This window comes from Engraulis encrasicolus, chromosome 24 (genome assembly GCF_034702125.1).
Source record: "Engraulis encrasicolus isolate BLACKSEA-1 chromosome 24, IST_EnEncr_1.0, whole genome shotgun sequence".
Lineage (NCBI taxonomy): Eukaryota > Metazoa > Chordata > Actinopteri > Clupeiformes > Engraulidae > Engraulis > Engraulis encrasicolus.
In genome coordinates, this window is record NC_085880.1 from 2015297 (window position 1) to 2032607 (window position 17311).

General features: G+C 45.5%; 1 protein-coding gene across 2 annotated transcripts in view; it reads left to right on the forward strand.

Annotated features, from left to right (window-relative positions):
* Nucleotides 1-17311, forward strand: part of macrod2 (mono-ADP ribosylhydrolase 2) — a 746875-nt gene that overhangs the window by 300462 nt on the left and 429102 nt on the right. For both annotated transcript variants that reach the window (XM_063191009.1, XM_063191010.1), the window contains exon 5: nt 12598-12714. In XM_063191009.1, coding sequence (XP_063047079.1) covers nt 12598-12714 — 117 coding nt within the window. The remainder of the gene's footprint in view (nt 1-12597; nt 12715-17311) is intronic.

Here is a 17311-nt window from a genome sequence, read left to right on the forward strand (position 1 = left end):
GTGTTAGTGTGTGTTAGTGTGTGTGAGTGTGTGTGAGTGTGTGTGAGTGTGTGTGTGTTAGTGTGTGTGTTAGTGCCTGTCTCTATCTGTCTCCTCTCCTACGCCAGTGTCCCACTGTGCCGCAGTGTTTCAGCGCACTGTAGGCCCACCCCCGCGCCAGAGAGCTAGCCAGGCAGTGGCTGGGTGCCAGCGCACCCCTTGGGAACAATTGGCATAGGCGGCAGCCGCCCACAGGGAGATCCCACTGGGAGCCGCTTTTACCCCTCTCAGCCAATATTGTTCTTTCAGCACAAAAATTTCCACTACCTAAATATGGATGTTTTGTCCCCAAAATTATATTCTTCGCCCCCTTTTGTGTGGAAGCTATTTGGTAGCGAAACTCAATTCCAATCCAAGTCTAATTCATCTATCTTTCATACCACTGAGTTACACTACCATTCTTCAACCCACCATACAACCCCTTGCACCAGTTTAACACTAGCCAGACTCCACCATCCCTGCACCCCACCCCACCCCACACCCCCCACCCCACCCCCAGCACCAGGAGCCCTGAACTCCAATCCTCACAGGGACTGGAAATAATTAGGGAGAGAAAATTGCGCCTGACACTATTTCTGAAAAGCAGGGTATTGTAATGAAAGCGGAGCAGAGATCTTTTGTGTCACTTCAAAAAAAAGAGAGAAAGAAAGAAGGAAAGAAAGAAAGAAAGAAAAATGGTGGTTGAAGGTGGGGGTTAAAAAAAAAGAGGTAGGGACGGAATAAACCCCTTGGTTTCGGAGGCCCTTTGTTGGAGAAAAGCCTGTGGAGACCCTGGCAGGGCTTTGCAGGGGCTCTAATGCATGTGGGAAAGGAACAGAGTCGGGATGCAGACAGCAGCGGAGGAGGTGTGCACAGGTACCCACTAAGACTGGCAGTGGCAAGGTTATTGCAGGGAGGAGGAGGAGGAGGAGAGGTAGAGGGGGGAGGCTAGAGTGAAGTGCTGAGGAGGGAGAGAGAGAGAGAGAGAGTGGGTGTGTGTGTGTGAGAGAGAGAGAGAGAGAGAGAGAGAGAGAGAGAGAGAGAGAGAGAGAGAGAGAGAGAGAGAGAGAGAGAGAGAGAGAGAGAGAGGGCATGGGGAAGGGCGAGAAAAGGGAAAGATAGTGGTGGGAGGTAGGTAGAGTAGAATGGAGGGGGGAGGGCAAGTTAAGGGGTAGAAAGAAAGAACGGATAGAGGGATAGAAAGAGAGAGTGAATGAGAGGTAGAGATAGATGTAGAGAGGGAAGGGAGTAGGAAGAGGGAGATAAATAGGCGAGTATGGGCAGAGAGAGAGAGGATAGAGTATGGAAAGAGAGAGAGAAATACTGCAGGACGAGAGAGAGAGAGAGAGAGAGAGAGAGATAAGGTAGGACAGGAGAGATGGGCAGAGAGAGAAAGAGGGAGAGTGTTTGGAGGCGAGCGGCAGCCCTGACTAATCAGTGTTGTCAGAGCTGTTGGAAGGAAGCGCAATGAGGATGAATAGTTCAGAAAGACATGGCAAGTGCCCGAGAGCAGGCTCTGCCTATTGCTCGCACCCCCCCCCCTCTCTCTCTCTCCCTCTCTCGCTTTCTCTCTCTCTCTCTCTCTCTCTCTCTCTCTCTCTCTCTCTCTCTCTCTCTCTCTCTCTCTCTCTCTCGCTTTCTCTCTTTCTCTCCCTATCTCTCTCCTTCCACCGCATTCCCTTTCAATCCTTTTGCCTCCTCTCTGACTTTCATGTCTCACTCACTCTGTCTCTTTCTCATTCTCGCTCTTATCTTTTCCCCCCATTCTCTCCCTCTTTCTTTTCCAAATCGTCTCCCTCTTTCACTCCTCTCTTTCTTTATATTTCTCTCTCATTCACTCGCTCAGCCAGTAGCTTTCCCTCTCTCTTTCTGTCTCTCCCTCTTCCACTCTCCCTCTCCCTCTCTCTCTCTCTCTCTCTCTCTCTCTCTCTCTCTCTCTCTCTCTCTCTCTCTCTCTCTCTCCCTCTGTCCTTCTCCCCTTCTGAGCCATCGCAGCACCTATCCCCCTCTTCCTTCTCCACACCTCCTCATCTGTTTTCCCCCTCCCCTTTCTTCATTAAGCCTGAGGTGCTGTAGGGAAATGTGTGAGAAGTGGGGCTGAGGAGACTTTGACGGAGCGTGGCATCTTCGCACATGTCACACACTCGCATGGGCAGGATGAGGAACGCCACTGCCCCACATACGGGCACACACACACACACACACACACACACACACACACACACACACACACGCTCACACACGCTCACACACGCTCAGTCACTCACTCAGTCACACATACTACACACATGCAGATGTACTTGCACACAATCACGTGCGCACACACACACACAGACACACACACACACACAGACATCCGGCAAGACAAAGGCACAGCAGGTCACGGGGAAGATGGGCACGCGGGCAGGCAGGAAGACGAGGGACAGGAAAGAGGGACAGCGGCCAGGGACGGGGACCAGAGACTGATGATGGGGGTCATTTCCGATGCTCCATCTGGGTTGAGGGATGAGGGACGGCGACAGAGGTGGACAGCAGCAGATGTTCAGACCTCTTGATGGGCAGACTGGTAATGGAGAGCACCGCTGCACAAGAGGCCGCCGGGGGCGCGAAGGAGAAAGGAGGAAGGAGGAATTAAGGCCCGATCGATATATCGGCCCCACCGATATATCGGCCCGATATTTAGCATTTTTTTAGGATATCGGTATCGGCCATACTTTCAATAAATTTCCATCGATAAGTTTGTATAACTTTCACAAACAATTTTGAAGCCGTTTCGTTCTGAATGCATCTTCTATTCTGCTCTTCCCACTTTGAGAGTCCATGAGAGTTCATTATTACAACTAAATATATGTGTATTTAATAATAATTTATATTTCATAACATTTTATTATGAACAATATTTATATATATTTATTATTTATATATATCGGTTGCACATATCGGTTATCGGCCTCCCATTTCCATAAGTATCGGTATCGGCCCTGAAAAAAACCTATGTAAAATATGGCGGCAGCTAGGCGCCACCGCTGTCAGGGTGAACAGCTGACGGCTTTTGCTGGGCCCAGGACAAAGTCCTCTGACAGGGCCCCCAGCCCAATACATACGATGTAATGGGTACTCAATTCTGGGCCCCCTCTCTACGTGGGCCCGGGACAGCATACCCTTTTGACCCCCTCTGTCGGCTGGCCTGACCGCTGTTAATGTGTCACTTTATAAACCGCATCTGAAAAAAGGCCAACTGTGAAATATTCACGGATTTGTTTACTGTACACCATATAGTGGGGTGTGTGTAGGGAACATACTGTACAGTAGATATGTAGCCGGCGATTGTTCTGCCAGGAAGACTCAATTGTCACATGCGCATTTTGCAGAGCCAGTCAGCGGCCGCCATTTCCTTTTATAATGAAGTGTCTAACTCACCTTTCTTGCCGTCCTTGGTTAAATATCCATTGTCAACTATGTTAGCATTAAATCGTTTAAAACCAATTCCTCTCTGAGTCTTAATGGCTGAAGTATAAATCACAACTTCTGTCTTTGTGAAGGGAATACATTGAGCAACACACACTGCATGTAGCGCACCAGTTTGTGAAGGAAAGAGTATACGGTAGTACACTTTGTAGGGAGCAGAACACTGGACCTCACAGCCTATTTAGTGAATGAAGTGATGCATTTAAATGCTATCTGAGCAGTAAAGGGCCTCAGTAAGGGATCGAGATGGAGTTTTGGCCATGGGGTGGCTGTTACCCTTTAAAGGTAATGGAGAGGATATTATGAGCGTTTTTTAACATCTCCATCAGCCAGTCCTGTTGCTTGTAGTGACCTATATATTCCGACCTTAAGCAGGTGTACATTGTGGAACTATTAAATGAGTACCTTCATGATTGCAATGAGCGTACTCCGACAGCAAGCAAGGACGCCCGTTGTGTTTTTTTCTCCGCCTGTGATGTTTTTGTTCTTTCCTTTTCTGGCAACAGCGGCGGAACTTGTTAGAGTAAATAGAAAAACGTAGAATTAGGCTAAGCCTTAGAGACTGTCACAGTCTCTGGTGGAAGTATCACCTCTGCTGAGGCAAATAACAATCACAAATCTTCTGCTCTTCTGAAAAGAGGAGAAAAAAAAACTTAAAATGGCACACTTTGTTAATGAGGATAGAATGCTATTTTCCAAGTCAGTGCGTTAGCGAGCTAGCGTCCTCAGCATTTAAATCTGATGGGAATTCCTCCCAAATCTCTTTTAGATTAGAAAAATAAATTGACATCCAGACACATATGGGTCACAGTTTCACTTAAGAGAGAGCTTAGACCTGCTTTTTTTCTCTCCTCCCCCCTATGTGGCTGCTAATTCATTGTTTTGGAGCAGAATGTACTTAACACCCCACAGGACCCTAAGAACATACAAAAAGTCCCTTTAGTGTTTATATTATCGCACAAAATCCCAGGTAATTTGAAAGCTATTGATTCTTGTGGAGGACACGCTATTGTTCTTTTTTTTACCATGGCGTGTTGTGGTTGCGGCTATCGCCACTGCTGCTGCTGCTGCCTGTACCGTACCCTGGGCGATGGGGGTGTGGTGGGGGTTTGGTGGTGGTGGGGAGGGGGTGACTGCAGAGAATCCTGCTTGTCATCATCAGTCGAGGTCCCAGGGCCCCGTATCTGTGCTCATTACATGGGCTGGGAGGCACAAGCCGTCTCTTCGCCTCTCATCTTAAAAAGCAATTTTTTATCTGGATCCCTCCTCCAAACACACCTACAGGGGAGGGCAAAGAAGTAAGGAATGGGAAGATTAGGGCTGCCTGCCCGCAGATGCTACAAGACACACACGTACACACACACACACACACACACACACACACACACACACACACACACACACACACACACACACACACACACACACACACACACACACACACACACACACACACACACACACACACACACACCTTCCAGTACCCCCCCCCTCCACTCCTCCAGCATTTAAGTCCCCAAAGCGTTCTCAGATTGCCTGTCTTCTGGAGCAGTATGAATAGCTCTGCATTTAGATGCATTTCGATTAGGTACCTTTTCATGCCGCGTCTGTGACAGCAGGGGCAGAGATGGCTGTAGCCAGGGCTGGATTAATGCACAGGCTAGATATGGCTGCAGCCTAGGGGCCCCCTCCTACCAGGGGACCCCTGATTGGTCAAAAGTGAAGTGAAGAGTTATGACAAGATGCAATATTGAAAAATTAATGTTAAGTAAAGTTATGAGACATCCTATCCGTAATTCCTATCCTGTAATTATGATGCTGTCTATGCAAATTTGACGTGAAATTTTCTTTACTGGGGGGGCCCAGAGCAACCTGTAGCCTAGGGGCCCCCGGCCATCTTAATCCGTCCCTGGCCATAGCAGCAGCACTCCAATACAATACAAACTCCATGCCTCGCTCGCACACATAGCATAGTCTAGCCCGCCTCCATCCTTCGGGCGATGCTGTTTTCTAAATATGATTCCGATGGATGAGTTGAACTTCATTTTGCAAGGGCTGGCTCCCCCCATGATGCAAGAAGCTCGCAATAACCCGGAGAAGATGGGGGGCACGTATGAGGATTCCTCCCCTCTCCCCTCCCCAGCCAAAAGCATCATGGTTTTTGTTTCATTTTGTTGGAGGCAATGAATAAAAAAAATAGATGGCTGGACCCACGGTCCTGTCAATCGAGCCGATTTGTACCAAACACATTTCTCAACTAACTGTACACCAACCAGCTGGATCTAAATGTCAGGAATTTGCTGCAGCTGGAGAGAAAAATCCGCAGACAGCAGATAAGGTGAGCGTGTGTGATAAATGGATTGTCAGCCATTATGGAAATATTCCCTAACTAAGGAAGATATCACAGTCTCGTATTCCGCTTCCCCTGAGGCGGTGCTGTGCTGCCAGAGGTAGGCAGACAGGTGTCTGCGACAGGAGAGGCTGGCTGACAAGGCCAGACCATATAAAAATGTCTCACCTGCTCCAGAATGGGAAGGAGGCGATATCAGGGAAGCAAAGACAGAAATTGGAGATGGAGGAGGGGCTTGTCTTCCACCTTCAGCACACACACATACGCATACGCACGCATACACATGCACGCACGCACGCACACACGTACGTACGCACACACACACTTACCCTACTGTCCTCCAAGGACTTTGGGACAAGAAAGAAACACACAAACGTGAATCCCTGCTGTGGGCTCTGTCCTGCCTGTCTGTCTGTCCCCTTAGCAGGTGTGGAGTGAACTTGGGGTTAGGTGAGAGGGTTGGGGTGGGGAGTGGTGGGGCTGCCTAGCTCTGGATCGCCAGTGAGGCCTCAGGCAGAGCGGAGCGGAGCAGAGAACAGGCTCTCCTTCATCGGGGTCCCGCCGGACCGTCCTTCCCTTGGCTCTCCAGACCTAGTGGTGGAACATAGCCAGCAGCTCTGGATTACTGCCTACTCCAATAGCACCATGGACCAGCGTTCCCGTCTCTTTCCAAAAGGCCGCCTTTTCACATCATGGAAGAGGGCATTCCGATTTAACTCCCCGGTGGTGCTTCTTGGCTGCATTGCTCTCCGTATCGTATAGTGTTTTTTTTTCTCCTGCTAAGAATAATGTTATCCTTTGGCTATTACCATAAATAGTGGAAAGAGGGAAAACAGAGAGCAGTTTATGTGGCAGTTTGTTTTTTCGCTCTATTTATAATGATGAACATTTATTTTCCCTTACCAGTGTTGTTGTGGCTGGTGGTAAATAGAGATACAGTCATAAAGAACAGATGTAATAATAATATCGGGAGGTGAAATGCTTGTTTGGTGGTTGTAAACCACCAGCCTCTTGCTGCTTTTTGCTCAGGTGATAGGCTACACTTCACTGCTTTGTTTTTGGAGATGGTAGTCTCCACCTCAACAAGTTCTGCAGAAGTCTTGCACGAACTTCCTCTAACAAATTGGTTTCGTTAGCATTCTGGACCCAGGGCGCGACGGGGATGGGCGCGATGGGGAGAGGGGGGGGGTGAAGTTTCATCATGGTTACTGAGGCTCTTCCTTCCTTCCTGTCGAGGATGAAAGCCTCTGTAGCGGATTCGCCCGGCGCGCTGCTCCTTGGGGCGAAACCGAAGGGAATACGCCGGCGTCGAACATGGTTGTCGGGGCAAATTAAGAGGTGCCAACACGGCGTGAGCATAAATGTTGTATAATCAGACGAGAGAGAGAGAGAGAGAGAGAGAGAGAGAGAGAGAGAGAGAGAGAGAGAGAGAGAGAGAGAGAGAGAGAGAGAGAGAGAAGGAGGGACAAAGACAGAGATAGGAAGAGAGGGAGGATGAGAGAGGCATGGAGAAATTGAGAGAGATCGAGAGAGGGGAGAAAGACAGAGACCGAAAACAACTGAACATGTCCGCTAGATAGTGATGGGAAATGACATGTAAGTTGCTCCTCAGGACAAAGACCAAATCAAGGTTTTGATCTTCGACTCATCTACAGAGCTAGCCAGCCCCCTAGTTCAAGGCACATTCTGGTTATTCTTAAGCAATGCTATGCTGTGCTTTTCTTGTGCGCTATATAGCAGGTTTGACCTGGTTTTGAAAAAAAAAAAGAAAAAGAAAAGTGAGCTGGATTCTATGCACTGTTGCTCCGACGTGCACTGCATAGAGCGTGAAATTCCAGTTAGGTTTGAGGTTGTAGGACAGTTGGTCCTCCCAGATAAATCCAGGAGTGTGTGGTTGGATGGACAGATTGGATCAGTGTGCAGGGATGATAGATTGCCTGCATGGGTCTGCCTCTGGTGGGTGTGTGTGTGTGTGTGTGTGTGGGTGTGTGTGTGTGTGTGTGTGTGTGTGTGTGTGTGTGTGTGTGTGTGTGTGTGTGTGTGTGTGTGTGTGTGTGTGTGTGTGTGTGTGTGTGTGTGTGTGTCTGTGTGTGTCTGTGTGTGTCTGTGTGTGTGTGTGTGTGTGTGTCTCCCTTCAAGATGAAGAACATGTGGATACTCATGGATGTCAAAGGCGCATGATAACGGATTATTCATACTGTGTGTTGCTTTCCAGTATATGCATTTTGAGGATTTCACCTACATCTCTGAACACATTTTATGTGAAAAAGAAAAGCATACAGCACTGCTCTTCAGTCTAAAAGGCATGACTTTTGGCCCTCCTTAAAGCTTTACATCTTAGACACTATTTTCAGTTTCAATACGCCCCCCAGTTGTTAGATTTCAGAGATCCTCACTGCATGACATGTGATGTGTGCAATATGTTTGTGGTATGTTTATTTGAAAAGGCCTAGGTGCCCGATAGCTGTCTGAAGAATAGTGGTGTGTCACCAGTGAAATCTGTGTTGTTTACAAGTATGTTATTTGGCAGCTTTGAGAAGCAACGAGTGTACAACACCACAGCAAACTAATAGCATATTTTAATTTCCACACAATGGAACGGTCCATTAATTTTTCTCTAATTTGCCCATTATAATTTGAATTTTTGCATGCAATGAAATACTTCGGGAAACACTTCTCTCGGGCGTAGCACCATTTGCAGTTCACTTGAGTTCTAATATGTTCGCTTTTGTTGTGTCTGGGATTGGAGTTAGTGGAGCCCTGTTGATATTTTTTTTGCACTAACTTCCTCAATTGCTGGCTGACTGAACCCCTTAGCATAATTAGTTTACATCAGTAATAAGGCGCTCACAAGTAATAAACACTGAATTCAGTCATTATGGCTGTACATTGCATGGGTTGTTTTGATAAACTATTTGTGTGTAGAAGATAACATGCAAAGGCAAAACATTATTAGATCACAGGCCTAAAGTAAACTTATGAAAACAAATTGCATTCTTGTTGGCTGATAATGTTTAATAAAATATTGGGGTCCTGTTGACTATACATGCTTTGAAAAAAGTGACCAACTTTAGTACAAAATTGCATCACAAACTTACTTGCCATGCAAATGCTTGTATGTGTGCTGAGACTTGTACGGAAAAGATTGGACCTCGTTTTTCAACAGTGGTTGAATGCCAACATGGATCTGATGGTTAATTTAAATCCAAGTGAGAAAACCTCTTAGATATGTCGGACCGACTAGTGTTTGTGAGAGAATGGAGAGCATTGCAGTGTTTTTGTGTGAGGAGAAAATGGAATCCTTTTTTTCAGACCTCTTTCGATGTCTTCATCTATTGTGAAAGTCTGTGCTTTCACAGAAAGCCATCAGAATGTGTTGCTGTCCGCGCTCTGTCCTTCACTTCATTAAAGATGATTGATAGAGGCTGAAAGTCTTCTGTCTGGCTCGCGCCTTCCTCCAATTTCCAGAAAATTGCAGGCAGATTGAAAGAATGGTATCGTTTTCAAGTTTGGGATGAAACTAAGTTTGGGGGATGAAACCAAATTTTCATATCAGTTGCTTGTGCACTCTGGATAGCAGACAGACAATATCCCTTTTTTCCTCCCTTGACTTCTGTGTGATTTAAACAGGGCTACAAGTCAGTCAGTCTGTGGCATCCATTAATTTATTGCTCATGGGGATGGCACTGTACTAAATCTGAGGAATGCAAAAGACATTAGCCGGCGGCTCGTCTTTCAGGGTTGTGTTAATATCATCACACATGATATCATTCCACCGTTGCATCTGCCTTTCTCTCACGTCTACATAGCGTAGTACTGTTGCGAAGCACTGAAGAGGCAATTCGGACAACGTGTATTTATAGCCAGGTAGAGTTACACTGACAAAAGTGCAGATGGGTGTCTGCTGAACTTGAACTGGTGTGCATAGGGGTGCAATGGCTTTCCTTTTCTTTTTCGTCTTCTTTTTTTTCTCGTGTCTTCCCCTCCGTTCCTCCCAAAGCCGGGCAGCATGAGGAGCGGTTTTATGATGTTTTTCGGTGTGATGGATAACTGGTTCATGGAGGGGCGTAAGGCTTTTCGCAGGGTAGATCGTTTGGATATCTATCTCCCTGCCTCCTCCCGTAAGATGTGCCATCCATCAGACGTGTCCCGGGCCTAACCGAGTGAAATTAAAACCTCGGGAGGTGGGGCCCAGGGGGTGCGTCCGACCCCAGCCAACACCCCCCCATCTCCCCCTTGTGCCATCCGCACGCCAACCCAGACAGACACAGATGGAAAAACAGAAATCCATCATAAGGTGTCTTGCCCTGCCCCGCACTGCACTGTTGAGATCTGTATTGATTTGAGAGTTAGCGTATTTAGGAATTATGAACAACAACGGGTAACACCAGTGAATCTAACTTCACCAGAGTGACACAACCATAAGTCTAAAGTGTAATGTAACCCACACCATTATCATGCGGCAACGGGTGTATTCTATGAAAGATCTGCTTTGTGGTGTCAACAAGCTCTTTTAAGTAGGCCAATGTCAAACTTAGCTGCTTTACTCTGACACTGTATTTTCAATGACCTACACATAATGTTCCACAGCAGGCACAGATACAAGGTCAACAAAACTTACATGGATATCTTGGGTAAGCAGTTAGGGTCAGACTTGTAGCACAAAGGTTGCTGGTTTGACTCCCGACCCGCCAGCCAGGTTGGTGGTGTTTTTGACCCATCCTCCTCCATGAACGAGGTACCCTGAGCATGGTACCGTCCCGCTGCAGCAAGCTAAGCCCCCCACACACCACAGGTTCAAATCCGGCCTGGGTCTATTCCCAATCCCACTCCATATCTCTCTGCCACAGGTTTCCTGTCTCCATATTCAACTGTCCTGTCTAAATAAAGCCTAAAACAATGAATGAGCAAAACCTTCCAAAAATCATTGATGATCGATGAACTGACACATAGAGTCGCTGAACTTCGCTGCACCGTACGTATGTCCTACCGTACGTCTTTACTCCATTGCTACCAGTCAACCTCCATCTTTCTGTATGAGTCCTGCTGGTTACCTCTTGCTAGATATACAGTAGAATTACGTGCCAGAGTTATGGATCATGCAGCTCTGCATAAATAGGGCCCCGTCATGTAGGCAGTATGAAAAATCAAGCATGTTAACTTGGATGTTGAAGCGAGGCGCGGCACACAATATTGATGTTGTGCACAATGCACATACTTCATACTACATACTACATGCGTGGGGTGATTTGCACAAACCATGTGTGGCCTGATTTGGCTATTATACATTTGGTACCAGTCTACAAGCCTACACACATCGCAGCTCAATACAGTCATAACACTGAACCCATTATGTTTTCATGACACAGATACATTATAGGGTGCTGATTGACTTGGCATAGTTTGCGCTGATTTAGACGGAGAGAGAAAGAGCATGGCTCTTGGAGGGGGAAAAAACATTGCTGTGTGCTGGAGAAGCCATAAAATCTGTGGACAAGCGGCAACTGCGCTTTGTATTGCGCCTTGACTGCGAGCAGAGAGCTATCAGACAGACAGAGAGCGAGAGAGAGAGAGCAGAGAGATATCAATTCAGTTGTCATGCAAGCCTAGCGCTCAATGGCCTGAAGGAATCTGAATATTTAAACTAACCAGAGAGTAGGTTTACAGCCTGCTCGTAAACCCAAGCTGTGTGCCATTAATGCTTTCATAGGAGTGCGTGGCACTTTCCCAAACAGGCCTGGAAATGAAAAATCTGCTCGGTGCTCTGAGCGCTGTCTGAGTGGGAGATGCGGAGCAACAAAGATCGGTGCTCTGGTGCAGCTATGCTGAATGACTGGCATACAACAGTGGCATTGCACACACCCAGTGATATTCTTTGTCGACTTTGCCAAATGTTTGCTCGAAATGTATCTTTGACAATGATGGCATACCTCTGAAGCGGCAGCAAATTTCGTGTTGTCGTGGTGTACTTGCCTGTGTGTGTGTGCGTGTGTTGTCAATCTTCGTACCTACTCAATTGAGTGGGCACACACTTGAGTGAAGGACACGTGTCATATTTAGCCTACATGATGACTCTTAGCTTACAACAATGACTTTGGGTCAAATATGAATATTGGAGGGTGAAAAACAAACAATATTCATTCGTGTGTAAGTGCCCGAGGCATGGTTGTTCAAAATAAATGTTTTGACAAAAGGCTAAATGTAGTGGAGCTGTGGTTAACACAACTATCGTGGACTTATTTTATTCTTTTAAAATGGCAGTAAGTTTTCAACTTCAACCTTTAACTTTTGTTTTGGTTAGGGTGAATAGTTTACTCAGATTGACTGAGTGCAATTCACACTTCAGAGCAGATGTTAATACTGTGTTTTGGCTCCTCATTTCTCAGGCTAGGCCTGGCCTCTAAAAACCTGTACTTTTAATTAAGAGTATAAATAGCCCAAGGAAATTAGTAGACAGAAATGGGATGGATGAATCTTTTGTAATTGACTTAAAATGCACAGATCCATTTCTAACATGCTTACCCAACTATGTCACCTCAGTCAAGGCTGGATATACTGGCAAAAGTGCACTTCATTTTTACTGCCAGTAATTGGTTCAAACAGATTGCTCTTCATCGTTACTTTCAGTTGATGGCGTCGTTTTCTTTCTCTTTCTCTAGTGTTATGTTTCTCTTTTTCCCATTGTTTAATATGTTCACGTTATGACTTTGTTTTTTTGTCATTTTTCCTCATCTGCGTTGTTTTCTCTTATTTTTTCCCAGTGGACGGCTGCATCCATCGAGCGGCGGGCCCGTGCCTCTACGAGGAGTGCCACACGCTGAACGGCTGCGTCACCGGAAAAGCCAAGATCACCGGCGGCTACGACCTCCCAGCGAAATGTAAGCAGCGATCCATTATCGATTTCCCTCGTTATAAAGTGGCCTGCCACACGACGCTGGTGCCCGCTATCACTAACCAGAGACAAAGTGCCTCTCCTTGTCAAGTGTGATAAACATTTCCTTTAAGTCCGCAGTGTTTCGAAAATGGAGTCGGCTAATTGTTTGCAACGATGCAATTCAACAGGCATGGCTGATTAATGAAGTGTTACTATGAGAACGATGAGGGTTATTATGATGGCTGACTGTTGTGTGGCTAGCTGAAGGGGCCATCTGTACACAAACAAAGACATTAGGGGAACTATTAGCTTGTAATTTGATTGATATTTCATACTTGGTTTGTTCCATTAGCTGATCACTCTTCTTTTGTGGTGAGTTATGAACAGTGTCACTCCATTAAATAGCAGAAGGAGGACCAAACATTGGGCTCGTTGTTCGGTTTCGAGTTGAATGTTGTCTTTGTGCGGTGTAATGGTGTTGGTGTGTCCATGGCGGGTCAAAAGAAAGTGTCTATTTGTCTGTTGTTTTTTTGTATCAGTGGGTGAATTGTCACACCATAGGTGTGAGCAGGGAATCTGACAAGGGGCGGGGGACAAAGGGGTCAGTTGTCCCGGGCCCATGAAGATGGGGGGCCCACAATTGGGTCCTCATTACATTGAATGTATTGGGTGGGGGTCCCTTTCAGATGACTTTGTCCTGTGCCCAGCCAAAACTTTTAGCAGCCCTGGGCGTGTGTCAAGGATGGCTCATGTATAATAAGTGGTCTGTATTAGCTCTTTTGTCAGAGGAATCCTAACACCATCAGCAACAATACAGAGTAGCCCATTACTGTATATTATAGAAAGCTTCAAAGGGAAATGTTGGCACACTTTTTTTTCAAATCAAGTCTGTTTGCCAAAATCTTCCTCCTTAAACAACGTTGTATATTGAACAACATTTCAAATAAACTCAGGGCAAACATTGAACTTGGATGAGTGAGGAGAAAGGAGAAGTGTTGGACACACACACACACACACACACACACACACACACACACACACACACACACACACACACACACACACACACACACACACACACACACACACACACACACACACACACACACACACACACACACACACACACACACACACACACACACACACACACAAATGTTGTCCTGGTTAATGTACCACCTCTATGCACCAAAGCTGACAAAATCTAATTATGGGTTTTGAAATCCTCTGTGTAATGGTGAAAAAAAAAACACATTCAGAAAGTATGACTTGCAAACTTGGTGCTACACGATGATTCATTAAGTACCTAAAAGTATTTCTTTTGAAGTCGTCTATTTCGGTCTGATTACATGTCAAGACCGAACAGTATTTTTCTGCACAATGGTGAAACTTTTTTTTTAACCACGAAAAAGATACACTCAAGGAAGTTCACCCTTTAAAAAAACGTCATATATAAAATGTAATTGGTCAGAACTTGTTAATTGTCTTTGCTGATGGACTACAACACAAAGAAGTACACAAATGCCTGGCAGAGAAGCATTCTGTCTCCTGCTACCCACTCTCTGGCAGTCAATCATGGCTGCTGTTATGGCAGACTTTACTGCGGATAAACAGCACGCGTGCATCCTCTTCTCTCTCTCTCTCTCTCTCTCTCTCTCTCTCTCTCTCTCTCTCTCTCTCTCTCTCTCTCTCTCTCTCTCTCTCTCTCTCTCTCTCTCTCTCTCTGTGGGAAAAACGTGCAGCTTTGTGTTGTGTTGAGCACTCACTCATTTGTCACTCTGTCCATCATGGTGATTTCTCATATCGTGGAGCTGTTCTTGTGTGACTAATTCGCTCCCCCCACATCCAGACTGAGACAGTCGTGACTGCTGCTGAACATCCTCTCATCTCTCAGCCACTGTTTCCCCCACACGTCTTGACTCAGAAGACACATACATACAGTACAGAGGGGAAAGTCACAGTATGGGGTGTGGATTCATGTTTTATAGTTTGTTATATTGTTTTTTTTGCATTAACCTCAGATTTGTTGTACAGAAGAGAATGGATTTCCATCTGATTGTTTATCTGTAGTGTTTTTGTAAGTTTGCCCATTCGGGCAACATAACAAACAAGAGGTAGAAATTATGAAGGCACACAAGTCATCTTACAACATGTGCAGCAGTAATTACCTTGAGACTCTGCACTTTTGTGCTTTTCACGCTGAATATATCAGGTCTAAAAATGGTAAAAAGCTGCTTTGTGGATGAAGCCGGTGCCTCAACTCAATGAATTATGACAAGAAATAAAAAAACTGCACATTTCACCCAGACTACCTGCTTACAGTATATAACTATAAATAAATTTGGCCACAAAGTTTGCCCACGTTTGAAAACATTAAATTCCAGTTATTCCATAATGTAGTGAAAGCAATGTACTCCGGATTGAATAATACGTTGTGTCTGGCGGTGTAATTACGATCATATATCCTCTACATGCCCCTGGCGGACATATTTTTAGCTTTGCCAAAATAAAATAGGCCTTATGTGAAAAGAATATACACATACTCTAACCAGTAGTGTTTTCTCTCATTGGTTTCATTTAGCCTGACTTCTGTCTTGCATTTCGGCTGTGGCCTGAAGCTAAATCTGTGTTGGTCTTGCGATTTTAGGGTTACGGGTTTCAGTCTTCTTAGTGCCAGTAGGAAAATTGTGGTTAGGGGATCGAATATGCAGCACTCTCCTCTTCCTCCATCCACAGATGTGGGACACTTGCATGCACAAAGCACGTTAACCTCACATCGCTGCAGGGGAACTAGCCCTGTACTCCATTCACTGGAGGATAAAGCGGTGCCTGCTACGTAAATGCAATGAAATGCAATAACATACAGTATCTCACGTTAGCTCACCAGTCATGCATGGTCGATGAGCTAGATATTCATCTTGACCCTATCTGTAGCATACTCTAAACATGATGGCCATCCACTTATCAAGCGCTATGAGATGCTCTAGATATCATTCGTGATTTATTTCCCCACACATCTCAACAGATGAGATGAGAGATTTTCATTTCATTTGGGATGTAACAGTAACTTACTCTCATGAGACCTCCACACTGGTGCTGCACATGTGGTGGTGTTGGCGGGGGTGGTGGAGTAGCAAGAAGTGTATACCATCTTAATTAATTGAAGCTTTCTTATACAGGGCTGATAGTATTCAGGCTCCATGCCTGATTTCAGGCTTGACAGAGTTTGCAAAAATAAAAACATTGATAATAATTAGCCATTAGGTTATTCTTATCTCAGAAAGTGTTACCGGTTCAGGGTTTTCTTCTACTATCAGGCTTGAATAATGGTCATACACAGGCTACTAAATGTTTGAACACTGTGTCAAAATAGGCCTACGTTACGTCACTGTGCAGTATCTTGTCATCGTCATTAGAGCAGGGGAAAAAGTTCAGGCTCAGGATTTTTTTTTCACTATCGCCCCTGCTTATATCCACCACTGTGTTTAGCTGCTGCAGAGTGTAAAGTGCGCCCTCATCAGAAGCCCAACACGATAATGAACGATTGGTCCACACATGATGATGCAATGTGATGGAGGGCCATTGTTTCAACATTACAAAAGCTTGGAGGTTTGTAGCCTTGCAAGCCAAATCATACCACCGTTTTAGAAAGATGCCAAAGGGAAGAGAGAAAAAAAGTACATTTTAAATTGACATTTGAAATTCAATTCTGTTCTTCATGAGACCTTATCAATCATTGCCCTGTGACAGATTCGAAACATGCCATAACATGGAGGCACCATTACCCTGCGAAGGCCTGAGACGGAATTGCTTTCCCAGCTCACGACAACAAAAGAAAATATATTCATGCATTGCACACACGCGCAACCAAAAAAGGGTTTTTATTGAGATCATTGCGAGCTACAGAGGAGGAATCTGTCATGCAGACAAAGCAGATTGAAGCCATTGTTGCCATGGTTATCAGAATAGGGCGATACATTTTAAAGCGCATGTTAATTCTCTGAGAAATTGGCCTCTGGAGATCTTTGAGATGCAGCCGAGCTGTAGCTGTATATGCAACTTAAAATGTGTATGTTGTAATATCAGCAGATCATTATCAGCATGTGTTTTTCATGCAAAAAAGTAAAAATGTAGTATCCTGGGAGTGAATAGGACTTTTTCCTTCTTCTCTGTGTAGTGTTTTCATTCTCGGTAGCGCATCTCCTTTTCCCTTGGGGTGAAAAGCGCTCTTTTTCACATATTTTTTCCCCCTGATCCACGTTTTGAGGGCTGCCATTTGAGCTCTGTCACTGATGACACCTTGAATGGCAGCATGGCAGGTGATCATAATGATGTAGAACCTGAGGCCTTTCACAAATGAGTGGAAAAAAAACCCACACACACGCCACTCGGTGACTTTGACGTTAAGAGCACCGAGAGTGGGAAATAGTTCTCGGTGTTAAGAGGAACACTGGGGTGTCAGATGTAGGGTGCCACGGTGCCAGCTCCGTTGAGATTTCTATTGAGAAAAAAAGGGGAGCTAGCGACAACCGCCTTGAGGGCAAAATGAATTAGCGAGCGCTAAAGGAGGCCACACGCAGTCTATCTATCTTTGTTTTGCT